The sequence below is a fragment of the Branchiostoma lanceolatum genome, chromosome 5, assembly GCF_035083965.1.
Source record: "Branchiostoma lanceolatum isolate klBraLanc5 chromosome 5, klBraLanc5.hap2, whole genome shotgun sequence".
Classification (NCBI taxonomy): Eukaryota; Metazoa; Chordata; class Leptocardii; order Amphioxiformes; family Branchiostomatidae; genus Branchiostoma; species Branchiostoma lanceolatum.
In genome coordinates this window covers 14,948,059-14,975,076 of record NC_089726.1, presented here as the reverse complement: position 1 = coordinate 14,975,076, position 27,018 = coordinate 14,948,059, and the positions used below count along the sequence as shown (strand labels likewise).

The 27,018-nt window shown below is 42.6% G+C and overlaps 2 protein-coding genes across 5 annotated transcripts; both read left to right on the top strand.

The window, feature by feature from the left end:
• The first annotated feature begins 588 nt into the window (after nt 1-588).
• LOC136435383 (uncharacterized) lies at nt 589-7,952 on the top strand. The gene is made up of 12 exons (XM_066428848.1): nt 589-682; nt 885-926; nt 1,249-1,485; nt 1,587-1,787; nt 2,453-2,689; nt 2,791-2,991; nt 3,662-3,898; nt 4,039-4,239; nt 4,908-5,144; nt 5,246-5,446; nt 6,116-6,352; nt 6,493-7,952. Exons 2-12 carry the CDS (start codon nt 911-913, stop codon nt 6,708-6,710), a joined length of 2,223 nt encoding a protein of 740 aa, XP_066284945.1. The 5' UTR covers nt 589-682; nt 885-910; the 3' UTR covers nt 6,711-7,952.
• Nucleotides 7,953-9,084: 1,132 nt separating this feature from the next.
• Nucleotides 9,085-26,773, top strand: LOC136435379 (tectonin beta-propeller repeat-containing protein 2-like). Of its 4 annotated transcripts, XM_066428837.1 has the most exons (18): nt 12,976-13,205; nt 15,830-15,982; nt 18,371-18,457; nt 19,167-19,262; nt 19,442-19,510; nt 20,069-20,101; nt 20,617-20,853; nt 21,032-21,187; nt 21,300-21,530; nt 21,791-21,934; nt 22,256-22,492; nt 22,671-22,826; nt 22,939-23,169; nt 23,435-23,578; nt 23,900-24,136; nt 24,315-24,470; nt 24,583-24,813; nt 25,074-26,773. In XM_066428837.1, exons 1-18 carry the CDS (start codon nt 13,103-13,105, stop codon nt 25,220-25,222), a joined length of 2,850 nt encoding a protein of 949 aa, XP_066284934.1. In that variant the 5' UTR covers nt 12,976-13,102; the 3' UTR covers nt 25,223-26,773. The 4 variants fall into 4 exon arrangements, with proteins under 4 accessions (XP_066284937.1, XP_066284934.1, XP_066284935.1 ...); XM_066428840.1 differs by lacking the exons at nt 12,976-13,205; nt 15,830-15,982 and adding an exon at nt 9,085-9,293; XM_066428838.1 differs by lacking the exon at nt 20,069-20,101.
• The last annotated feature ends 245 nt before the right edge of the window (nt 26,774-27,018 follow it).

Sequence of the window (27,018 nt, the reverse complement as noted above, 5' to 3'; positions counted from 1 at the left end):
TACCAGCTATGTAGTCCTCCGGTTTATCATCTTTTTTTTTTGCTAGTTTTTTTATTTTTTCGCCCTCTCGCATTAGTTTTGTGGACTCCAGAGGATGTCATCCATAAAATTAAGGTGGTATGGCCTGATGTATTTTGAAACCACCGTTCATAATTCATAGTGTGAAAAATGACAGCTAAGGGCACGGGGTCGTGGGATTTAATACTCACTGTTACAAGCAGCTGATGGTATTTTGTCCTTTTTGATGTGTATTCTGCAACGAAGATCGCTTTTATAACGACAGATGGTAAATATGAAATGGTGCTAACTTTTTGTCCCGTATTAAAGAGTGAAATTTTCTTCGGAGCAAGTCACAACACATGATATGCCCGTCACAACTCCCGTAGGCGATGGTTAGGTGTGGCGCTCGCGAATTTAACGACCCAGAACGGACAGTCGGGTAAAACGAGGGAGTCTGACATAGGGGTATTGCGCAGGACATACGTCTTCATTATCAATACTAGTGCGCAATAACTAAAAACCCTATCACATACCTTGCTTTTGTTGCTGGGCAGACCTTCTAAGTTAAGCTTGTCCCACCCAGTACAGTCTGAGCTGGAAGACACCCGGAAACAACGGAGCTCAAGTCCGAAGGTGCCTGCTAACAGCGGAGTGTGGATTCAGACTACCCCTGTTGATTACGGTCAGACGCCTTTAGATATCATCTCCCATGTTGATTTGGGAGCTAGCTGCTTAATTATGACAAACGCTGTCATCCGTCAGGCTGCCGTTGTGTGTGTGTAAACCGCATTGGTGTGTGTGTGTGTCACAGTGCACGTGTGTGTGTGTGTGTTTGTGTGTGTGTGTATCTGACTTCTAAAATTATGTATTTTTTTTCATTTTAGAGCTGATTGGAGAAGTGAACAGAGGCATGGCTGAGGAACTTGGTTAGTTTATTATTATTTGTCATCATTCCATTAACTGTTTAACCTAAAGGAAGTTTGAATGACGACGAGCTTGAATGAACGTGTTTTCTCTAGTTTCAAACCCGCACTATATTGTTTCTTGGTTTGAAACTAGGGGAAACTTGTGAATCTAGCTTATCACAGCTTTCACATGAAATTTGGACACGTTAATATTAAGAACATATTTAAGTAAGACATGCATTCATACTGTTCATGAACCTTTTGCACGTTAAACCGGTACAACACATACTGAGACCCAACAACATTTGGGAAAGTAGCGAAATGAGTGTTTGTGTTCATGCAGTTTGTGAGTATTACGAGACGGACACCCAGTACCGGTACCGCTGGAATCTGCCGGCACTGCCTGGATCTCGCTTCACATTTGAGGTACAGGCCAACAACGACGCCCATGTGGCTCTGTCATCCCAGAACCAGGACCTGGACGCCATGTACGAAATTGTCCTCGGTGGCTGGGGTAACACACAGTCTGTCATACGCCGCGGCAAGCAACGCACCAACCTTGCGAAGGTCTCGACACCTGGTAAGCCTGTAAACCTCGTTCATACTGTTATGGAGAACTTTGAGCTTCTGATTCTTGGTAGTGCATCGTTCTGATGATCCTATCTCTTTCTTTGCTCTCAGGAATCAACTCCCCGACAGAGCACCGAGCCTTCTGGATAACGTGGTCTTCAGACGGAACCATCGCTGTTGGGAAGGGTGATGAAACTGAGCCGTTCATGCAGTGGACGGACCCAGACCCGCTTCCCATCGCCTATGCTGGATACTCTACTGGCTGGGGAAGTACTGGACGGTGGAAGTTCTGCCCATCCGCTCGGCCTGATGGTAACTTTGAACTCTAATCAAAGACAATATGCTTTTCTATACGTGGTCAAAAAACAGATGAGAAGCTGTGGATGAATCTGTTATGTATTTGGTATGTGCTTAGGTGTAGACTTTTAAGTGACAAATATTTCTTGGGCTCTCTTGAGAAAAGGCGGGTTGTATAATTGCCATATCATTATATCAATCAGAATCAAAGATATCAACATTCCAAAAATGATTATACTTTTCCAACGTTTCAATCAAAAATCCAATTGTATTAACAAAAGCTGCTAGAGGGTCTACACATATATCATGCCCTCGAGAGCTACTACTAGTATCTGCAAAAAGCCCCCTAACCTAGCCTGGAGTCCAGCCTTGTTAGCTTTTGGCCCGCTCCCAAACATCGCTAGTTGCATTGGGGGGTAATTTGCACAATTAACGCGACAATGTCCTAACTTGACACACTCCTTTCAAGTGCTAACTCACGGTGCGCCGTCGCTAGTTGCCAGAAAATGGTGAGGTTTTGATCGATGAAATTCGGACACGTAAATATTAAGAACATATTCAAGTAAGAAATGCATTCATACTGTTCATGAACGTTTTGCACTCTTCGTTACCACCGGTAAACACATACAGACCTGAAAACATTTGGGAAAGTAGCGAAATGAGTGTTTGTGTTCATACAGTTTGTGAGTATGACGACACGGACAACCAATACCGGTACCGCTGGAATCTGCCGCCACTGACTGGATCTCGCTTCACGTTTGAGGTACAGGCCAACAACGACGCCCATGTGGCTCTGTCATCCCAGAACCGGGACCAGGACGCCATGTACGAAATTGTCCTCGGTGGCTGGGGTAACACGCAGTCTGTCATACGCCGCGGCAAGCAAGGCCACAACCATGCGAAGGCCTCGACACCTGGTAAGTCTTTAAACCTCGTTCATACTGTTAAGGAGAAATTTGATCTTCTGATACTTGGTAGTACAACGTTCTGATGATCCTATTTCTTTCTTTGCTCTCAGGAATCAACTCCCCGACAGAGTACCGAGCCTTCTGGATAACGTGGTCTTCAGACGGAACCATCGCTGTTGGGAAGGGTGATGAAACTGAGCCGTTCATGCAGTGGACGGACCCAGACCCGCTTCCCATCGCCTATGCTGGATACTCTACTGGCTGGGGAAGTACTGGACGGTGGAAGTTCTGCCCATCCGCTCGGCCTGATGGTAACTTTGAACTCTAATCAAAGACAATATATTTTTCTATAGGTGGTAGAAAAATCAGATGAGAAGCTGAGGATGAATCTGTGGCGTATTTGGTATGTGCTTAGGCGTCGACTTTTCAGTGACAGATATTTCTTGGGCTCCCTTGAGAAAAGGTGGGTTCTATAATTGCCATATCATTGTATCAATCATAATCTAAGATATCAACGTGCCCGAAATGATTATACCTTTCCAACGTTTCAATCAAAAATCTCATTGTACTGAAAAAAAGCTGCCAGAGGGTCTAGACCTGTATTATGTCCTCCAGAGCTACTTGTATCTGCAAAAAAAGCCCCAAACCTAACCTGGAGTCCAGCCTTGTTAGCTTTTGGCCCGCTCCCAAACATCGCTAGTTGCCTTGATGGGTAATTTGCACAATTGATGCGACAATGTCCTAACTTGACACGCTCGTATCAAGTGCTCGAACTCACGGTGCTCCATCGCTAGTTGACAGAAAATGGTGAGGTTTTGATTCATGAAATTTGGACACGTAAATGTTTATAACATATTTAAGTAAGAAATGCATTCATACTGTTTTGAACCTTTTCCGCTCTTCGTTACAACCGGTACACACTGACATGAAGACCTGAAAACATTTGGGGAAGTAGTCAAATGAGTGTTTGTGTTCATACAGTTTGTGAGTATTACGAGACGGACACCCAGTACCGGTACCGCTGGAATCTGCCGCCACTGACTGTATCTCGCTTCACGTTTGAGGTACAGGCCAACAACGACGCCCATGTGGCTCTGTCATCCCAGAACCAGGACCTGGACGCCATGTATGAAATTGTCCTCGGTGGCTGGCGTAACACCCAGTCTGTCATACGCCGCAGCAAGCAAGGCAACAACCATGCGACTGTCTCAACACCTGGTAAGTCTGTAAACCTCCTTCATACTGTTATGGAGAACTTTGAGCTTCTGGTCCTTGGTAGTACCAAGGAGGTCAAATTTGTATGTGACCACCTTGGTAGTACATCGTTCTTATGAGCTTATTTCTTTCTTTGCTCTCAGGAATCAACTCTCCGACAGAGTACCGAGCCTTCTGGATAACATGGTCTTCAGACGGAACCATCGCTGTTGGGAAGGGTGATGAAACTGAGCCGTTCATGCAGTGGACGGACCCAGACCCGCTTCCCATCGCCTATGCTGGATACTCTACTGGCTGGGGAAGTACTGGACGGTGGAAGTTCTGCCCATCCGCTCGGCCTGATGGTAACTTTGAACTCTAATCAAAGACAATATGTTTTTCTATAGGTGGTAGAAAAATCAGATGAGAAGCTGTGGATGAATCTGTTATGTATTTGGTATGTGCTTAGGTGTAGACTTTTCAGTGACAGATATTTCTTGGGCTCTCTTGAGAAAAGGTGGGTTCTATAATTGCCATATCATTATATCAATCATAATTTAAGATATCAACATGCCCCGAATGATTATACCTTTCCAACGTTTCAATCAAAAATCTCATTGTACTAAAAAAAGCTGCTAGAGGGTCTCGACCTATATCATGTCCTCCAGAGCTACTTGTATCTGCAAAAAAGCCCCAAACCTAACCTGGAGTACAGCCTTGTTAGCTTTTGGCCCGCTCCCAAACATCGCTAGTTGCCTTGATGGGTAATTTCACAATTGATGCGACAATGTCCTAATTTGACACGCTCGTATCAAGTGCTCGAACTCACGGTGCTCCATCGCTAGTTGCCAGAACAAAGTGAGGTTTTGATTCATGAAATTTGGACACGTTGATGTCAAGAACATATTTAAGTAAAAAATGCATTCATACTGTTCATGAACCTTTTGCGCTCTTCGTTACAACCGGTAAACACTGACATGAAGACCTGAAAACATTTGGGGAAGTAGTAAAATGAGTGTTTGTGTTCATACAGTTTGTGAGTATGACGAAACGGACACCCAGTACCGGTACCGCTGGAATCTGCCGCCACTGACTGGATCTCGCTGCACGTTTGAGGTACAGGCCAACAACGACGCCCATGTGGCTCTGTCATCCCAGAACCAGGACCAGGACGCCATGTACGAAATTGTCCTCGGTGGTTGGGGTAACACACAGTCTGTCATACGCCGCGGCAAGCAAGGCCACAACCATGCGAAGGCCTCGACACCTGGTAAGTCTGTAAACCTCGTTCATACTGTTAAGGAGAACTTTGAGCTTCTGATACTTGGTAGTACATCGTTCTGATGATCCTATTTCTTTCTTTGCTCTCAGGAATCAACTCTCCGACAGAGCACCGAGCCTTCTGGATAACATGGTCTTCAGACGGAACCATCGCTGTTGGGAAGGGTGATGAAACTGAGCCGTTCATGCAGTGGACGGACCCAGACCCGCTTCCCATCGCCTATGCTGGATACTCTACTGGCTGGGGAAGTACTGGACGGTGGAAGTTCTGCCCATCCGCTCGGCCTGATGGTAACTTTGAACTCTAATCAAAGACAATATATTTTTCTATAGGTGGTAGAAAAATCAGATGAGAAGCTGAGGATGAATCTGTGGCGTATTTGGTATGTGCTTAGGCGTCGACTTTTCAGTGACAGATATTTCTTGGGCTCCCTTGAGAAAAGGTGGGTTCTATAATTGCCATATCATTGTATCAATCATAATCTAAGATATCAACGTGCCCGAAATGATTATACCTTTTCAACGTTTCAATCAAAAATCTCATTGTACTGAAAAAAAGCTGCTAGAGGGTCTAGACCTGTATTATGTCCTCCAGAGCTACTTGTATCTGCAAAAAAGCCCCAAACCTAACCTGGAGTCCAGCCTTGTTAGCTTTTGGCCCGCTCCCAAACATCGCTAGTTGCCTTGATGGGTAATTTGCACAATTGATGCGACAATGTCCTAACTTGACACGCTCGTATCAAGTGCTCGAACTCACGGTGCTCCATCGCTAGTTGACAGAAAATGGTGAGGTTTTGATTCATGAAATTTGGACACGTAAATGTTTATAACATATTTAAGTAAGAAATGCATTCATACTGTTTTGAACCTTTTCCGCTCTTCGTTACAACCGGTACACACTGACATGAAGACCTGAAAACATTTGGGGAAGTAGTCAAATGAGTGTTTGTGTTCATACAGTTTGTGAGTATTACGAGACGGACACCCAGTACCGGTACCGCTGGAATCTGCCGCCACTGACTGTATCTCGCTTCACGTTTGAGGTACAGGCCAACAACGACGCCCATGTGGCTCTGTCATCCCAGAACCAGGACCTGGACGCCATGTATGAAATTGTCCTCGGTGGCTGGCGTAACACCCAGTCTGTCATACGCCGCAGCAAGCAAGGCAACAACCATGCGACTGTCTCAACACCTGGTAAGTCTGTAAACCTCCTTCATACTGTTATGGAGAACTTTGAGCTTCTGGTCCTTGGTAGTACCAAGGAGGTCAAATTTGTATGTGACCACCTTGGTAGTACATCGTTCTTATGAGCTTATTTCTTTCTTTGCTCTCAGGAATCAACTCTCCGACAGAGTACCGAGCCTTCTGGATAACATGGTCTTCAGACGGAACCATCGCTGTTGGGAAGGGTGATGAAACTGAGCCGTTCATGCAGTGGACGGACCCAGACCCGCTTCCCATCGCCTATGCTGGATACTCTACTGGCTGGGGAAGTACTGGACGGTGGAAGTTCTGCCAATCCGTTCTGTCTGAGGGTAAATTTGAACTCTAATCAAAGACAATATGTTTTTCTATACGTGGTAAAAAAACAGATGAGAAGCTGTGGATGAATCTCTGATGTATTCGGTATGTGCTTAGGTGTCGACTTTTCAGTTACAAATATTTCTTGGGCTCTCTTGAGAAAAGGTGGGTTGTATAATTACCATATCATTATATCAATCATAATCTAAGATAGCAACATGACCAAAATGTTTTCCAATGTTTGAATCAAAAATCCCATCGTATTAAAAAAAAGCTGCTAGAGGGTCTAGACCTATAACATGTCCTCGAGAGCTACTTGTATATGAAAAAAAGCCCCCAAACCTAGCCTGGAGTCCAGCCTTGTTAGCTTTTGGCCCGCTCCCAAACATTGATAGTTGCCTGGGGGGGGGGGGGGGGGTATTTGCACAATCAATGCAACACAGGCCTAACTTGACACGCTTGTATCACGTTCTCGAACTCACGGTGCTCCATCGCAAGTTGTCAGAAAATGTGGACGTTTTGATTCATGAAATTTGGACACGTTAATATAATGACAATAATGTTTCTATCTAATGGTATGACGGTAGACCACGGTATGATTGAAATCCATTTCTTCTACATATTCAGGGATGGATGTTCAAACTAGATCAAACTATAATATTTGATACTCATGTAGTTGACTTAGGATTTTCATAACATAACCATCAACTAGGGGTATAGCAAGCACATTAACTTTATAGCATAGGTGCCGTCCTGTGAATATGAGGTGATAACCAGTTACTGGCAAACCCTAACATATCATCAACATATAACAAGATCGAGTGGGCTTAAAAGTAGAGATACTTTAAAATTGGTTGGTGTTATGCAGACATTAAGCACTCTTGATATCTTACGGTTGATTCAACTGTTTTAGTCTATGATACTCTTTGGTTCAGGTTATTGGTGTAATGAATGTTAAGTGATGGATCTGATTGCCTTTCCTCGGACACAGATAACATCTTAGGTCATGCGGATTTCATGTTAGGAACTTTGAAAAGGTAAAATTGTTCATACACAGGATAGACGATTTGTTAGTGGGTGTATACAACAGTTTGAAAACAGTCCATTTTTGTCAATCCGATTAGATGTAGCTAGCTAGCTTTGTTGACGAGTATATTTCGTGTCTGCTTCTTAAATCGGATGTAACGTTACTATTGATTTTTTTTGCTTGGTGGCTTCAAATAAAATATATTGGGGTAGAGATGCAAAAATAAAGGTTATGGTTTAAAAACTGCAGTGTCGTTGTGTTTTCATTTCTATATCATTTCATTGGCTTTCCCTTCTTATTGCTATCATAATAGGTCACATTGGCTGTACAACTGTCACAGGCGAAGGAATTGAGTCATGAACATAGCATTACTCCATACGAGTAAGTTGTTTTCCACATGCTGAAGTACACAAGTCTTTCTATAGATCATTGAAATGTAACAATGGGTTGTGTTACCTCAATGACAAGTTGTGCTGAAAAGTGGTGCTACCTCAAGGAACCATCCCTCGGATATAAAAGCTTTCTTGTCACAACAAACAATACAGTGACTTTCGCACGCGGCCAACAGTACAAACTCACTCACTCACTCACTCATCCCCTTTGCACGTGGTGCATAGAGCCGACTAGTTTCACAAGACCTCACCATCTACCTCTGTCTTCAGCCAACTGTGGTGCCTGTGAGAGCGAGATGTTGAGATTCCACAACTGACTCCGAAATACACAATACATCTTCAAATTCTATCTACTAAGCAATAAAGGCTAACATGAGTAAATCCGTATCATGTTGCAATTAGATTGGGCGTGTGTTTCAGTATCTTTCCAAAGGACAAAGCAATATTTCATGTACTTGCCTATCTTTGCATTGTCAGAGTTGTCTCATCTAAAGATAAGTTAAAATCTGCTTTTGACATTGAGTCTCTCAGATAAATCTGGATAAGATACGCCACGTGATAGAGATACACCGGGAGACATACAAACGAAACCCTGCATTATTAGTCCACAGTTGCATGTGCACTAGTATATAACTGACTCTTTTGAGTGTCGAAAGATTGGGGAAATTGGCCAATAGGGTGAGCGATTCCCAGAGTAGTTAGTCAGCTGATACAGAGGTGTAGGGTCCAAGTGAGGGCACTCCTCCGTCTAGCTAACTTTCTGCCAAATCATTCGGCATCCTATAGCTAAATTTGACAGATATTTGCTATGTTTGTACCACCCAACAGGAGTCTGCTGAAGTCTACCTGTATACACATACCTAAGCCTTAATAAGCTAGTCACAGCACACACCTGGTTTCTTACATGTCTATCATTGCGCCCGGGGGCGTTTCCTGTGGTGCTCATGACCTAGGCTCGTGATGGGTCACAGGCAGCTCTTGTTGGGCAAATCGGGACAAGTGCGCAGTAACCAAACACCCCTATGACAGATATTGTTTGCATGATTTTGGACTGAGTCGGTCTCTTAAAGTTGAGTCAGTCTCCCCGCCCAATACAGTCTGAGCTGGGAGACAAGAAACGACGGAGCTCAAGACCGAGGGAGCCTGCTATCAGAGAAGTGTGGTCTCAGAACTACCACAGGCCTGTTAATTCCCGGTTAGGCTTTTTAACAGTCTTATCAGAACAGTTTTATTCTGTTGGTGTACACCGTTGTTTCCCGCGCTTGACCTGTGCTTGTGCAACCTTTCACAGACAGATATTTGGTATTTTTACCTTCGCCCAGAAGGTTATGTTTGGGGTAGCGTTAGTATGTATGTATGTGTGTATATATGTATGTGAATGTGTATGTGTGTGTTTGGATGAACAGCATAACTCAAGAAGACCTAAATGGATTGTATTGGCTTTGATATGTGGGTAGGTCTTAAAGAGACCTGGAAATAATTAGATTTTGGGCCCCCTAGCGGCTTGTTACGGTACTGCAGCGAAACTTCCTGTTTTTATATCCCGTGTTCTGGACATGCCATGGTCTTGATTTTTCAGTAGTAGATAGCTCTTTGGGAATAAGTGGCATAGGTTTGGGCGTCTTTATGGGAACTGCAGGACCAGGGCTTGTTTCAGACTGTGACAGAGAATAACTCAAGAAGGTGGTGACGGATGGTAATGATTTTTGGTACGTAGATAGCTTGTTTCCTCATGTAAAGTAACTAATAACACCGGTGTAGGGTAGGCGGTACCGACGCTTTCCTGGCCGAGGTCAAATTGACAGACGCTATCATCGGTTGTTTTTTTCTCTTCTAAAGTCAAGTTTAACGGTCGAAGGGTGCTTAGGCTGACCGTTCTGTGTGAGAGTGTCTGTGCGTGCACATATGGACAAATCGATTCAAAGCTCATATTGAATCGATTTATCAATTCAGTTGCGGGCACACCTAGCGTTGGAATGTATGCCGCTCGCATGGCTCTCATATCAACACTCAATTCGACTTCCTTGTAGAAGGTCTAAGTTGTGTACTGTAAATCTTGAAATGTTCTTGGTGGTTTTATTTTCGCGGTTTTCGCGCTGATTTTGCCGTCGCGATATCATGACACCGCTAATAGGTGTTTTGTCTTACCTCCTCTCCCTCTGCCCAAGAACCAAGCACTGATACGGTTTACATTCCGTTTTTACCTTAGACTATGTTTTCGGCTCTGTATGTCTGCCTGCTTGAACAGATTTACTTGTTTAAAGTTGTACAGTATTGCAGCCCAAGAAGCATGTTGTAACATCACTTGGTAAACCCCTGAAAGGCTGGGGTCCGTGACAGTTACGCTCAATGCACGCATATGCCATAGCATGGGCAGTGTGTTTGGCCTGAAAAGTCACGCTCAAGTGTATCTGTTGGATCTGAACGCTTAAAACATGGCTAGGAGCCAAGTTCATTTAGTATTACACATTGTATGTTATCCCATTTATGAGAAATAAAGGCAACAGTATCCTTTTACACAACTGCTATTTCGTAATCAATATCATAAACGAAACTAAGTATGATGAATAAAGTGTTAGAATTGAATGGGAAGGAGATCTTATGGAACTGTGTTGGCATCACGTAGTGAATATATATCCCCTAAAAAAGATCAGCCAAGAGGTGCATAGTGCATGGACGTGCTTTTAACTGGCTGGACAGAAATATGCTAGGAGAAAGAAGGATCACATTTCAAACATAGGAGCACCTGGCTCAAAAACAAATAGTACGAGTCGTTGATTCTTTTATGCAAAGCGAAGTTCCCACGAATGACGCTACCTTCAAAAGTAACGCCATCAGTGGTGCGTCGTAAAAAAACAGCGTCTATCCGATAGTGCGCCTCAAGCAGCTGCAGGTCGAGCCCAGAGGTGGCGCATACAGAACAAGAGTTCTACGACCTCATACCTTCGTCAAATGATTTTGACCTTTATGACTGACGTATTAGGAGTGTTTTTCATCAATCATCAATCATACCAGTTGACCCTCTTCACCCAAATAACATAAGTTGTCCAAACCTCCTTGTTATGACTATGAGCTTAACAAAGAAGGTTATGCTAACATTTATCATCAATTATGCAAATAAGCTCCCTCCTTATTAGCATAATTTGATTCAATGGTGTTCACATTCACACAACTTCCTAATGCCACAAGTATGAAATTGCCGTCATTTACTAGTATGGAATTATAGTAGTTTCTCATTAGTTATGCTAATTTGGCCCACATTTGCATATTTCCTATCTATCAACATTCCTCTCTTCCTTAGTTACAAATGTCACATATTTGAATAGTCATATCATGGAACACAGCAGATTTTTAAAATTGCCTCATTAATTATGCAAGTTAGAATTTGATTTGCATAATTATCATCCAATCATACAAAGCATCACGTAAGCTATCTACATACCAAAAATCATGACCATCCATCAAGACCATCTCGAGTTATAGTTTTTCTCATTAATCATGTCAATGAGATTCTCATTTGCAAAGCTGATATCTATTAATATTTCTCTCTTCCTCAGTTACATATGTCACATGTTTAAGAGTCCTATCATGGAAATTGATGGATGTATAAACTTTCCTCATTAATTATGCAAATTAGATACTGATTTGCATAATAAGTATCTAATCATGTACATCAGCACTCAAGCTATGTACTTACAGGAATTTATGACCATCCACCAAGCCCTTCTTGAGTAATTCCCTTTCAAAGTCTGAAGCAAAACCTGCCCCTGCTATAGCCAACCCATAGGTCTGCTTGGAGACTACCTTACCATTATGCCTACAGCTGGCTCACAGCCAATTTGTGTAACTGACGTTTCCTGCCTTCAACATGACCCCTCATGACCTTCTTGCCCTATCCATGACGCCTTGGAAAAACACAGCCGACACGTACACATACTTCAGCATACAATGTAACACATTTTTACACTTTTCTCGTTAATTATGCAAAACACTTCGCCCAAAATCTAATCATCTTGAGATTTCCCACATACACACCGACACACCAACTACGACAACAAACCATCCAGGCGTTCAGGCTCGACTTATTCTGTTCACTAACAGACACACAGACAAGCATCATCGAATAACCTTCTCGACGAAACCATTCGTCGACGAAGGTAATAAGGCTTCAAAGTTCTATATTGTCTCATTGCCAGATGTTTAGAAGATGATGTACAAATGAAATAAAATTTGGTGTCATAATGTCGTACTAAGGACGTCATTTGCGTAATCTTATTGGTTGATGAGATGTTGCTGTGCAAAGTCTAACCCCGCCAGCCTGGGACTACAGTTGATGATGATTGGCTTAAACCGTCTAAATATGATGATTTTCCCGTAAAAGTTAAATGATGCAATATAATCATGCAACCAAATTTTATGGAAAACTGTGCTTGATATTAAAGTCTGCTTGTATCTGGTAAGAAGGTTGGCTATATTCTGCACACTGTGACAAAAACTGCATCTAAATTACGTTAGAAATCTAAATTTTATAGTCTATTTTGCTTTTCGATCACTTCTTGGCAGTCTGCTCTGTAACTTAAAATAAAGATAACGTTATCATCTAAACGTGCTTCTCAGAGAGAGAGTTTCATTTGGCAGGTTTTTGGCACATGCTGCAACTGGTATGTGTTGATTGAAAAGACCGGATTCACGGTGATGCTGTTCCATTGTTGTGTAGTAGACGGTGAAGTCTACCTGTTTACACATACCTACCCCTAGACGGTGTAGTAGACGGTGAACTTTACGGTACACTTGAGATCGTGTCTGACGGTTGATTGCTTTTTAACTTGAAAACGTGTTCGCGCTATCTACTGATAATGATGCAATCTTTCCTGAGCTCCTCCCCGATATTCTACCCCAGGTTTCTTTCGCCAATCATAGAAGTGCGTTCTCCCCATCACCAAAGTGTGGAGAAACCATTTTCCTTAAAAGGCATATTGTGGATGGTTGGCAGAAAATTTGTATATGTACTGCTATAAATTGTTAGATTGGCCCCTGAGCGCACCAGTCTGGGAAAAGAAAGCAACACTTCAGACACTTCTTTCACCGCGCGCAGCCAGCAGAAAAAGTAAGTTCTGGCCGTTTCTTTTATCTCATGATTTACACAAAGTCTGGAATAATATAATCCCCAAACGAAGACTTTGGCCCCCGTTATTCCCTTGCCTTATGAATTTGAGAATCTGTACTTTTAGAATGAAAATGCTGCAAATCATAGACAGAGGTTATTATCTATATGGAGATTAGTTGGGGACCTTGAAGGAAGGAACGTTACTGTTTTAAGCAGTCTTTTCGCCGAAGGGAACGATAGCGGACTGGCGTACAACTTCCAATGGTCGGGTGAAATCTCGGATTGACCATTTGCCTCAAAGTATAACTTTTTTATATAGCAAACGGGCGTTTTTTTTCCATAAAAGTTACCAGTAATGATTGTACATGTTAAATACACGGTAGACATTGGCGGTGTGCTTCTGTCGGCTTCAAAGAACATGGGAGGGGTGCACGTCCGCGTTCGAAAATTCTTAACAGTAGCCACCAAAGTTCTGTCGCCAAAATCATCCGGGCACTTATGAACAAAAGCTACACAAATATCATACTTTCTAACAGAACGCTTTAAACAAAGCGCAGTGAGTCTCGGGGAGGTAAAACGAGTAACGGGTAGTAGATCTGTTCTTCCTTGATCCTGCGTTTATTTGGCATGCCCATGTAGTTTTCCAGTTTTCAGGTTTCTGGTATGTTTTAAATGAAGGAGGCCCACTGCCGTAGAATACGCCGATCGTCAGATCACGACGGCAATGTATTACGTAATAACAGCTTTTTAAAAAAGGCAATATCATCAATGCGCACGGACGGCTCTCGCGGCTCTAATGCCGGGGTGGTAGAGTTGCCTGTCTCATATTAGTCACCCCATCCATGTATTTATAGAATAGACCTACTACAAAGCAAAGTGGCGTCGCGGTGTCGCAGTGGCAGGGTGTTTGGATAGGACGTTAAATGGAGGTCCCGCGTTTGAAGAGAGCCGCATAAAAGCACAGGTTGATTGGGAAGATTGTGACCATCTTCTTATATGCCGTCATCAGCGCACTTACTTCCAAGTTGTAGTTGCTATGGACTGGGTGGCGTTGCTATGTGGTGATTGACTGCGGCGCGCGTCTGATCTATCTCTTGAGTCGATTGGTGTGGTCACTGAACCACGAATGCGTAATCTACAAGTAAAACTATGTTGCATTTCTGACGATTCACACGATCATCCGTGAGAAAATGGCAGCAATTACGCCATGAAAGAAATGTGGTGAAATTCAATCTTCATGTACTTTTGGAAAGAAAATCTGTGTCAAGTTTAATCTTGAGCAGATACGATCCTGATTGTTTACAGTCTCGCCAAAGAGAAAAGGTTGCCCGAGGCCAAGTGAGTCACTCATACCCGAAATTCCAAAGGGACCATATCAGACAGTGCTTTATTGTTTCGTCTACCAAGGTTCGGTTCTTCTTTTGTTCTGGTGTATTTCTAAAAATCCGGCTATAATCCATTGTGTTAATTAAATTTGACAGCTACGGTCAAAGGGGTCGTGGGATCCAATGCTCTTTGTATCAAACAGCTGAATACATTTTGTCCTTTTTGAGATGAAATCTGAGGCCGAGCTCGCTCCAAGTTTTCAACGGTGATTGACACAAGATAAAGCTAGTCCTGCATCACTTCTTTAAAGAGTGGTATTTTCTTCGGAGCTAGTCACAACACACACCTGGTTTCTTTCATATCTATGCACGTCGTGGAGCCCGGAGGCGCTAATGGTTCGCCTGGTTAAACAGAGAATCAAGAAAGCACACTCAGAATACCTAAACAACATCATGAGCGAAGCTCTCGAAGACCAAAGAAATTTTGAACTATGTGAAATGTAAGAAACAGACAGCAACAGGGGTATCGCCCCTTAAACACCAAAACAAGCTTAGCCAATCCAAAGCTGAAGCCCTCAAACAGCAATACAAATCAGTATTCACAGATGAAGATCTCTCCAATATACCAGAATTAGAGGAAAGCCCCTGTCAGGACATGAAATAAGTGTCACTCTTGAAGGGGTCCAAAGACTACTAGAAGGTATTGACCCACGTAAAGCTGCAGGGCCAGACCACATTCCTTGCAGAATTCTCAGAGAACAAAGTATGCCACAGAAGTAGTACTAGTGCTAACCACTCATGCCAATCCCAACTTATATACGTACCCTGCATGATCTGACATAGTTCGACAAGGGCAGTCAGATAGATTTGGCAATTCTAGACTTCTACAAAGCCTTTGATAGTGTCCCACATACCCGGCTGATTAATAAGTTAGAATTCTATGGTATAAGAGTGGGAACCTGAGATGGATAAAGAATTGGCTACTTCACAGACACCAGCAGGTACCCACCAAGGTTAAGTCAGGAGTGCCCCAGGGAACAATCCTAGGCCCCCTCCTTTTCCTTTGATGTATAAACGATATTGATAGAGGTATATCTTCCCAACTGCGACTCTTTGCGGACGACTGTCCCATATACCGTCCCATACACTTAGTACAGGACCAGCAAATACTTCAGAATGATTTGAACACACTCAGTCACTTGGCAACTTAGATTTAACGTAAAGAAATGTTGTATCCGACATATTCACAAATCACGAAATCACGAAAGTCACCTCATTACATGTACACAATGTTCACAGATCCGCTTGAGGTCAACGATCAACACCCATACCTGGGGATCATATTATCACAGCTAGGACCTCAAGTGGTCCCACTGCATCAACTCCATTACTGCAAAGGCAAACAGTACTCTGGGTTTCCTGAAGCGAAACATAAGGGGGGCTTCCAAAGAGGTGAGGGCTAAGGCATATACAGCACTTGTCAGACCCAAGCTGGAGTATGCGGCTTCAGCTTCGGACCCACTGAAACGTGGAAACACACAATCCAACACAGGATAAGTTAGAATCAGTTCAGAGAAGAGCGGCCAGGTTTGTATTCAACGACTATAGACAGTCGACCAGTGTCTCTCAGCTGTTGAGCAAGCTAGTGTGGCCGCCTTTGCAAGACCGCAGGAAATTCACACGCCTAGTCCTACTTTTCAAATCAATCAATAACCTAGTTGCCATACCTTACCAAGACTACACTGCCAAACGCTCGAACAGAACAGAACACGAGGACACTCACGCCGCTTCCAAACCCTTCACTGTAGTACGGAAGTATACAGGGCGAGCTACTTCCTAGAACTGCCTACCTGCCAGAGTGGAACTGCCTACCTGCCAGCTTAGTGACATCAAGCTCAGTCAACCAGCTTAAGGTGGGGTTGGCCCAGCAGATGGGCCTCCCCACCCCCAGTAGTTGCATATAATAGCTAAGGCGGCTATCACAGCACCTTTTATTTCTATTTTGTTCATGTTGTTGTTTCTTTTATTACCGTTAGTTTAGCTTTGATTTTGCACTTTTTGTGGAGCACCACCACCACCACCACCGGCCGCCTTAAGTGTGCACCCTGGGCGTGATACCCATACTCACCCATACCGGGTCTTGCCCAGTAATCTAGATAAGATAACATAAGATAAGACCCACCACGATAAGAACTAGCTCGTGATAGGTCACAGGTAGCTCTTGTTAGGTAAAACGAACTATTGTTATTTTGCTCTATTTATTGACAAATAACGTTTTAAAATGCCAATGGGAGCATACGATTTCTATGGGCCAACTTATGTGCAATCTCCAAAAATACAGGCGAGCGTCATGCAGGTGTCGGTGGGAGCTTGGGCGACAGTTTGTTTGGTGCAAAACATAAGCTTTGAACATAAACAAAGAACAATGTATTAACTCGTCTAAGAATTCTGCATAACGTTTATAATGAAAGACAATTCAATTGCAAGTTAAAGCTTCATTGAAAATAATTTATTGTATATGAAATGCGGACACCACGGACAATACTTGTTTCTTTCTTCTCTTGTTTTGGATGTCTTAACCGACATATTCATGAGCTGAGACAGGAATAAAACATGACTTTCTGAAGTATCAATGACATTATATAGTGTCCTTGGTAGCATGTATTTTTCAACAAAATGAATACCAAGTTCAAAGTAGACATTCATTACAAACGTAAAAGGACAAAGTAAAGTAACACTGGCGCAGACATATGCATCAGACGTTGTCGTGCAGAGAACCTGCCGAAGCACGCCCAGGTGTCGGCCGGTCGTTCATAGCGGGTTTTTCAGGCACATTGCAGGCCGACAGGCCATTTGTGTCCTATGACAGGAACTTCAAACACATGCAACATGTTCCCTAAACATCTTTAGACAGATATTATGCAAGTAAGGGCACAATTTGCATGATCAATGGACACATGCTATAACGACTGTTACGTGATAGTACTTCTAACGCATGCAGATTGGGTAAAAGATCATCAACAGGTATAAATGATGCAAATGAATTTGCATCATTAATAAGAAAATCCCATAGTACATCTATGGTAGATGATTTGAATCTAATAATTGCAAATTAGGGACAGATGAACATCAGGCATGGATCAAACTGATGGAATTCACCAAAATTCTACAACAGAATTTTCTCCATCAAGCTCCATTAACCATTTCACGGAGGTTTGGGTTGTTTGAAAAATTGTTTTTGGTTGTGTTTGTGTGATTAAATTGGCGTACCGATGAAACATGGCGATTATGGTCCCCTAGCAGCTTTTTCAGGCACTGCATAATGGCCGACACCCCCTTGGTGGAACTTCAAACACAAAGAGACGATTATTACTAGATATCAATTATGCAAGTGAGGACCTACTTTGTATGATTTATGATAAAAAACTATAATACTATAGCGGTATATGATGAAAGTTTCATACCTGTGATTGTGATATGCTGGCAATGGTTGGATAAAAGATCATCAATAAGTTATGCAAATGAAGGCCTCATTTGCATCATTGATTGAAAATACCATTTGACATTCATGATGGAAGATTTTAATTTGATAATCATGACGTTTGTGAGTTAGGAAGAGATGAACATCAGGTAGAGATCAAACTTGAAATTCAACAAAATTCCACAAAAATGCGAAATATCATTTTTCAAACTTCGGGCTTTGTTCTACGGGGTTTGTTGTTCTTGCCCTGACGACTATATAAAGCTTCATAACTAGCCGCCTTATTAGAATAGTTCAATGCAAAGGTCTGGCTTTTAAGTTGTAATTATTTAAAGTTTTCTCATGTCTTTTGTCATCAGGTGCGCCTGAGATGGCCATCAAACTGCTCCTGACCCTGGGACTTGTGTTCCTGGTCGGACAGACGGCGGCAACTGAAGTATATCCAGGTGCGTGAAGTTGACAACTGGGGTTGTATCCTTTGTGTCTGCTCAGCAACATTGAGGAATTCTAACAGAAGAAAGAGAGATTTTCAGAATACATGTGAACATTTGAATATTCATTGATTTACTTTCTCGAAGCTTGGTGAGTATTCAAAAGGCCGAGGCCCTCGGTCTTTTGAATACTCACCAAGCTTCGAGAAAGTAAATCAGTCCGAGGCTATTGACAGAATGTTCCTGTCAATGAAAATTTTTGCACTACACGTATTTACAGGATGTTCTTGTCAGTAAGAATGTATTGGCACTATCGACACGGTGTTCCATTGATGATCTTGTGAATAACAATTCATGATTCTGACATCCCTAGCCTTGAGGATGATCCTGTAAAATAGTGCAAAAGTAAGACTTATTTACATTCCTGTGGAAGAATGATTAATTAACTATGAAAATGAAAGAACAAAAAAAAATGTCGTGGCCGAATATTGAACCACCGACCTTCCACATAGTAGGCTTGCAAGTCAGCCACTCTACCCCTGAGCCATTGCACCAATGCTTTGATTGGTTGCCTATTGATTAAAAGGCATTCTTGTGCTTCCTGTCAATTACTTTGTTTCACTATTGACAGGGTATCAATAGCCACGCCGTAATGTCCCAATGTTGCCAGTAACAGACTACCATTGGAGACTATTTGCTTATTGTCTCATTAACCATGTTTCAGATAAGATCGCGTCGCCTGCAGAAGTGCCCCGAGAGGTAGACGACAGTATCGCGGATGAAATCTACAAAACGGAAAACCTGTTGAAGACGCTCCAAGGTACTATCAATCAAATGTATTATCAAAGAATGTGCATGGCATTCTATATAATTCTGCTTCATTCAATATTATATGTAGCCCACTTCTCCTCTTGGGATTTGAGGTGTAGCTACAATATCTTTCTTACTGGCCTCTTTGACTCATCGAATGATGTACACTTTGTTTTCTTTTCATTTTAGAGCTGACTGGAGAAGAGGAAAAAGGCATAACTGAGGATGATGAACGGGAACTGTCGACGGATGGACTTGGTTAGTTTACCAGTAGACGATTCAATTAGCTTAACTAAAGAAAGTTACACACGAGCTTAGATTAACAAGTTTTCCCTAGCCCTGGTTTCAAACCGGCACCGTATCGATTCCTTGAAATCTCAACTCAATAATTAGAAGCATTTTTCATCCTATAAGCTTAAAAAGAAGAGAAGGTGCATGGACTATTTTCGCCATTCAATAGTCAATCATGTTTGATGGATATCATGTTGGAGAACGTAAATAGAGGTTTCGTAAAGAATAGGAGTAAAAAGTATGTTTATGAACTAGAAATATTCATTTACTCCAAAGGTGCTGAAGATAATGGAGTGTCAATGGGTGGATGGTATGGCAACCCTGACGACTAAAATGCTAGTGATCATAACACCCTTTGTGACCACAGATTTCTCCCCTTTTAAATTATTCGCGACTTCTGCTATCCTTAATTCTACTGGGGTTGTCGCCACGTCGAAAGCCTACTGAATATGAATGTATTGCAGCCCACCTACTTTAATTGAATTGTAAAAAATCCGGCTTACAATAATCAAACTCACATTTCAGCAGAGAAACTTTTGCAGGAAGCAAGAAGTGTTGGTAAGTATGTCTGCACTCAGCAATTCAGCTTGTCAGCTTTTATTATATGTTTGCACCATAATTCCAAATCATTGCGCAGAGAAAAACTTATTGCCTGAAGAATCGTAAAAAGATCCCACGCAGCAGATGACCTTGGTTTAGTTTGTTTTTAGGAATATGCAGGTGTATTCTGGGGACCAAGAATACAATTTCTGACACAGTGTTTATCAATGACTGCCCTATAGATGATTATCAATGAGAATCTATCATAACTAATAACCCCCTGTACAATGATAGTACTTTTATACCAGTGACACATATGATTTGGCGACGATTATCCATAGATTTGATGTCTAATGAATTTTTTAAGGTTCATTAAAGGCTGATTGTGGCCTGTGTATTCAATCCTGTTTTGTACATGTGTCTATTCAACAACCCGTAAGTCATGCATGGAAATATACATGAATAATATTTCTATCTAATGACTTGACGGTAGGCCAGGACATAATTTGGTGTATCCACTTCTTCCGCTACAGGTGCAGGAACCAGATGGCAACATATTGATGGAGGGCTAAAGTTCGTGTCAGTTGGGCCATCGGGAGTATGGGGAGTGAACAGTGGCGACCAGATCTACTACAGAACTGGAACTTACAAGAACGAAGCCTCTCCGGGCACGGGCTGGGTACGCATTGATGGCGCCCTAAAACAGATTTCATCCGGCAACGACATTGTGTGGGGAGTCAACAGCAACGACGATATTTATCTCCGATTAGGTCTGTCAATCGTCAACTTGTCTTGTTTCCCTCATCTAGTGCATTATGCTCGTGAAATTCAGAAACTGAGGAAATACATTTGAAGTCTAGAAAACAATAGAATCCTCACCATTTCTGAAGATTTTCTGTCTCAGAAGCGCTGACGCATAAATGTTTATCCCATGTTCTAATACTATAGGTATAGGTTCAAGGTCTCCTCAAGGATCAGGCTGGCGCCAGATTGCAGGGAAACTGAAGCAGGTGCATGTCAGTCCCACCAGCAATCAGGTGTGGGGCGTAAACTCTGCGGATAACATTTATCGTCGAACTGGAATCACTGCAAGCAATCCAGCAGGTGAGATACCGCTTCGATCAGTCGTGACATTCATTCATACAAACTTGTTGGAAAGCCACTGAAATTTGTGCTCTGTCTTGACACTTGTGCTCTCTGGTCTTTATACCAACAGGAACAGGCTGGCAGCAAATCGATGGGTTGCTGAAATTCGTGTCGGTTGGACGAGCCGGCGTTTGGGGAGTGAACACACACGACCAGATCTACTACCGCACGGGAACGGCTGGTAATGAAGCTTCACCTGGATCTGGATGGGTACAGGTCAGCGGCGGCTTGAAACAAATCTCGTCAGGAAATGGCGAGGTCTGGGGTGTCAACAGCAACAACCAGATCTACGTACGACGCGGTATGCTCCTCTATGTTTATACTATATGCAACGTTAGCATTGAAGAGTAAGATAGCATACAAGGAAGATCACTATGGAAAGTACATGATTGTCTGAAACAACTGAAAGTCGGTACATCTTCTAGCTAGAATCTCAGTCTTTTTGTCTGTTCTGAACAGTTGTAGCTTGATAACACACATTCACAGCTTACTCGCTTCTCCTGGTGTCCCCTTGACGATGGTCAATGATTGAATAGTACATTTTTTACTTTCTCATTACAGGTTTAAATGCTGGAACACCACAAGGCAGTAGCTGGCAGCTGATCCAAGGAGCTCTGAAAGAAGTTTACATCAGCTCTAGCAGCAACCAAGTATGGGGTGTGAACGCAGCCGACAACATCTTCCGACGAGTCGGACAAAGCATAGGTTAGATTACGGCCCGGTACCCTAGTTGTTTCCTATGATATTGCAGCAGAACGTCAGGTTTTGATAGCTCATGTTCTGAGGCAAACGGATAATTACCAATAAGGAAATATCTTAACTAAGAACCTTCGTCAATGATAGGACTTCTACACACAGGATACATATGATTTAGGAGGAGAATATCGTCGATGAATTATTCACTGTCTCCTGCCTTTTTTAGGCACTTTCAATGCTGATCGCGGTCTACGTATTCAGTCCTGGTTTCTGTCTATTCTTGACGGTAGATCACGACATAATTTGGTGTATCCATCTCTTCCGCTACAGGTGCAGGAACCGGATGGAAACAAATTGACGGAGGGCTAAAATTCGTGTCGGTTGGGCCATCGGGGGTATGGGGAGTGAACAGTGGCGACCAGATCTACTACAGAACTGGAACTTACAAGAACGAAGCCTCTCCCGGCACGGGCTGGGTACGCATCGGTGGCGCCCTAAAACAGATTTCATCCGGCAACGACATTGTGTGGGGAGTCAACAGCAATGATGATATCTATCTCCGATTAGGTCAGTCAATCGTCAACTTGTCTTGTTCCCCTGATCTAGCGCATTGTGCTCGTGAAATTCAGAAACTGAGGAAATACATTTGAAGTCTAGAAAACAATAGCATCCTCACCATTTCTGAATATTTTCTGTTTCAGAAGCGCTGACGCATAAGTGTTTATCCCATGTTCTAATACTATAGGTATAGGTTCAAGGTCTCATCAAGGTTCAGGCTGGCACCAGATTGCAGGGAAACTGAAGCAGGTGCATGTCAGTCCCACCAGCAATCAGGTGTGGGGCGTAAACTCCGCGGATAACATTTATCGTCGAACTGGAATCACCGCAAGCAATCCAGCAGGTGAGATACCGCTTCGATTAGGCGAGACATTCATTCATACAAACTTGTTGGAAAGCCACTGAAATTTGTGCTTTGTCTTGACACTTGTGCTCTCTGGTCTCTATACCTACAGGAACAGGCTGGCAGCAAATCGATGGGTTGCTGAAATTCGTGTCGGTTGGACGAGCCGGCGTTTGGGGAGTGAACACACACGACCAGATCTACTACCGCACGGGAACGGCTGGTAATGAGGCTTCACCTGGATCTGGATGGGTACAGGTCAGCGGCGGCTTGAAACAAATCTCGTCAGGAAATGGCGAGGTATGGGGTGTCAACAGCAACAACCAGATCTACATACGACGCGGTATGCTCCTCTATGTTTATACTATATGTAACGTTAGCATTGAAGAGTAAGATAGCATACAAGAAAGAGCACTATGGAAAGTATATGATTGTCTGAAACAACTGAAAGTCAGTACATCTTCTAGTTTGAATCTCAGTCTTTTTGTCTGTTCTGAACAGTTGTAACTTGATAACGCACAGTAATCACAGCTTACTCGCTTCTCTGGGTGTCCCCTTGACGATGGTCTATGATTGAATAGTACATTTTTTTTACTTTCTCATTACAGGTTTAAATGCTGGGACACCACAAGGCAGTAGCTGGCAGCTGATCCAAGGAGCTCTGAAAGAAGTTTACATCAGCTCTAGCAGCAACCAAGTATGGGGTGTGAACGCAGCCGACAACATCTTCCGACGAGTCGGACAAAGCTTAGGTTAGATTACGGCCCGGTACCCTAGTTGTTCTCTATGATATTGCAGCAGAACGTCAGGTTTTGATAGCTCATGTTCTGAGGCAAACGGATAATTACCAATAAGGAAATATCTTAGCTAAGAACCCTCTTCAATGATAGGACTTCTATACACAGGATACATATGATTTAGGAGGAGAATATCATCGATGGATTATTCACTGTCTCCTGCCTTTTTTAGGCACTTTCAATGCTGATCGCGGTCTACGTATTCAGTCCTGGTTTCTGTCTATTCTTGACGGTAGATCACGACATAATTTGGTGTATCCATCTCTTCCGCCACAGGTGCAGGAACCGGATGGAAACAAATTGATGGAGGGCTGAAGTTCGTGTCGGTTGGGCCATCGGGGGTATGGGGAGTGAACAGTGGCGACCAGATCTACTACAGAACTGGAACTTACAAGAACGAAGCCTCTCTGGGCACGGGCTGGGTACGCATCGATGGCGCCCTAAAACAGATTTCATCCGGAAACGACATTGTGTGGGGAGTCAACAGCAATGATGATATCTATCTCCGATTAGGTCTGTCAATCGTCAACTTGTCTTGTTCCCCTGATCTAGTGCATTATGCTCGTGAAATTCAGCAACTGAGGAAATGCATTTGAAGTCTAGAAAACAATAGCATCCTCACCATTTCTGAAGATTTTCTGTCTCAGAAGCGCTGACGCATAAGTGTTTATCCCATGTTCTAATACCATAGGTATAGGTTCAAGGTCTCCTCAAGGATCAGGCTGGCGCCAGATTGCAGGAAAGCTGAAGCAGGTGCATGTCAGTCCCACCAGCAATCAGGTGTGGGGCGTAAACTCCGCGGATAACATTTATCGCCGAACTGGAATCACCGCAAGCAATCCAGCAGGTGAGATACCGCTTCGATCAGTTGTGCCATTAATTCATACACACTTGTTGGAAATCCAATGAAACTTGTGCTCTGTTTTGATACCTGTGCTCTCTGGTATATATACCTACAGGAACAGATTGGCAGCGAATCGATGGGGGGCTGAAATTCGTGTCGGTTGGACGAGCCGGCGTTTGGGGAGTGAACACACACGACCAGATCTACTACCGCACGGGAACGGCTGGTAATGAGGCTTCACCTGGATCTGGATGGGTACAGGTCAGCGGCGGCTTGAAACAAATCTCGTCAGGAAATGGCGAGGTCTGGGGTGTCAACAGCAACAACCAGATCTACATACGACGCGGTATGCTCCTCTATGTTTATACTATATGTAACGTTAGCATTGAAGAGTAAGATATCATACAAGAAAGAGCACTATGGAAAGTACATGATTGTCTGAAACAACTGAAAGTCAGTCAATCTTCTAGTTTGAATCTCAGTCTTTTTGTCTGTTCTGAACAGTTGTAACTTGATAACGCACATCCACAGCTTACTCGCTTCTCTGGGTGTCCCCTTGACGATGGTCTATGATTGATTAGTACATTTTTTACTTTGTCATTACAGGTTTAAATGCTGGGACACCACAAGGCAGTAGCTGGCAGCTGATCCAAGGAGCTCTGAAAGAAGTTTACATCAGCTCTAGCAGCAACCAAGTATGGGGTGTGAACGCAGCCGACAACATCTTCCGACGAGTCGGACAAAGCTTAGGTTAGATTACGGCCCGGTCTCCTAGCTGTTTTCGTTGGTATTGCTGCAGAACCTGCGGTTTTGATAGCTCATGTTCTGAACATGCAATGATTATGATTTTTCAGAGGCATACACTAGTAGTAGCACTGAAAAAAACTCCAGCTGATAACTTTTCTTAGTTCAATGGTATAGCACTAGCAGCAATGCAGCCTGAGCTTCTATGTGTAGTTTTATACCTTCTTTTTTTGTGCAAGTGATTGTCTCTTCGTTTTTAAAATTTACTTTCGAACTACTAGGTTACAACATATTAGAACTGTTGTTGTTTTGCTCTTTTGATAAATTACATATAAAAAAATGCCAATAGTAGCATGTGATAATGCAGTATCTATAGTCCAAAGTATATGCAATAGGCAGAAATATTCAACCATTTACTTTTTACTATAAGATGGGTGAAGAATCCAAAAGGTGGAAAACATCACACGGTGTTCAATCCTCCTGTACTTGACTACGGTTTATCAAAACATTACCATCAAGTAGGATATAGCATAGCGCATGCAAAATTGACTATATAATATAGGTGGCGTTCTACGACTTTGGTAATCAGATATAATCAAACCCTCACATATTAACAAAATGTAGCAAGACCAAATGGACGTCTAAAAAGTCAAGGAACCTTGAAATAGGTAGTTGTTACGCAGACAGTACACTTGATAACTTACAGTTGATCCGACAGTTTTAGTCCACTATACTCTTTGTCAGATTATAACTCAGATTAAAATATTTCATTGCCATTCCCCAGACACAGATAAAACTTAGGTCATGTGAACTTCTTGAATGGAATTTTGAAGAGGTACATTTTTTTATACGCAGGATAGCCGATTAGTTACTTGGCTTGTAATAGTTTGAACCTGCACAGGCCAAAAGTCCGCGAATAAATCATTTTGAAGAAGTGTATGCCAACAATGGGAATAAAGTCCTGTGGGCATGCATATGTTCTAGACACCCCCATAACTAAATTTCCAGTCATTTGGTTTGAATACCAGAGCACAGGAGCCTGAAATATACATTTTAGGTCTGAAAATAGCCAAAAAATGTGGATGTTGGAAAAAATGAGTCCCGTTAAAATATACTCAAGGCACCCTCATGCCAAATGTCAGGTCATTTTGATATAGTGCCAGGACACATGAGGCCAAAATATACATTTTTGATCTGAAAATGACAAAAAAAACTAAAAAGTATTTTGAATACTTGTAAATGCCTATATCAAATGAACAAAAAATCATTATCATAAGGTTATTCATGACCAAGTGGTAGGAGAAGAAGATGAAACATGACATAAAGCAGTAATATTTCACATCTATGTCTGTGGGATGGAGTGGAATATGAATAGTCCATTTAATTCATTGTTTTTACGGTTAGATGCCGCTAGCCAGCTTTGTGGACTTGTGAATTTCATGGCTGCTTATAAATGTGATATTGATTTGGTGGCTTCATATGCAAAACAGTTGGGGGTAGACTGCATGTCTTGTGAAGACATTTGGGGACAGAAATGCAAAAATAAAGGTTATGGTTTAAAAGCTGCTGTGTCACTGTGTTTTCCTTTTGATGTTATTTTGTTCAATAGCGGTCTAATTGGTAGAATCATCTGTCACATTGGCTGCATAATGTACACAAATGATGGAATTGAACCATAGACAATAGCAGCATTGCATACGAGTACCCGTAGTGAGCAAATAGCATGTAGATTTGTGCTACTTTTAAGTATAGCTCGACAAGAACAACAACAGCAACAATGGTATAACATTAGCAGTAGTGCAGACTG

Bases quoted from the DNA above. Each gene is read 5' to 3' on its own strand.
- LOC136435383 (XM_066428848.1), top strand. The intron at 4,240-4,907 runs GTAACTTTGAAC...GTGTTCATACAG, and splicing joins CCCATCCGCTCGGCCTGATG to TTTGTGAGTATGACGAAACG. The intron at 5,145-5,245 runs GTAAGTCTGTAA...CTTTGCTCTCAG, and splicing joins TGCGAAGGCCTCGACACCTG to GAATCAACTCTCCGACAGAG.
- LOC136435379 (XM_066428837.1), top strand. From the start codon at position 13,103: ATGTACTGCTATAAATTGTTAGATTGGCCCCTGAGCGCACCAGTCTGG. The intron at 21,531-21,790 runs GTATGCTCCTCT...TTCTCATTACAG, and splicing joins CCAGATCTACGTACGACGCG to GTTTAAATGCTGGAACACCA. The intron at 24,471-24,582 runs GTGAGATACCGC...ATATACCTACAG, and splicing joins CACCGCAAGCAATCCAGCAG to GAACAGATTGGCAGCGAATC.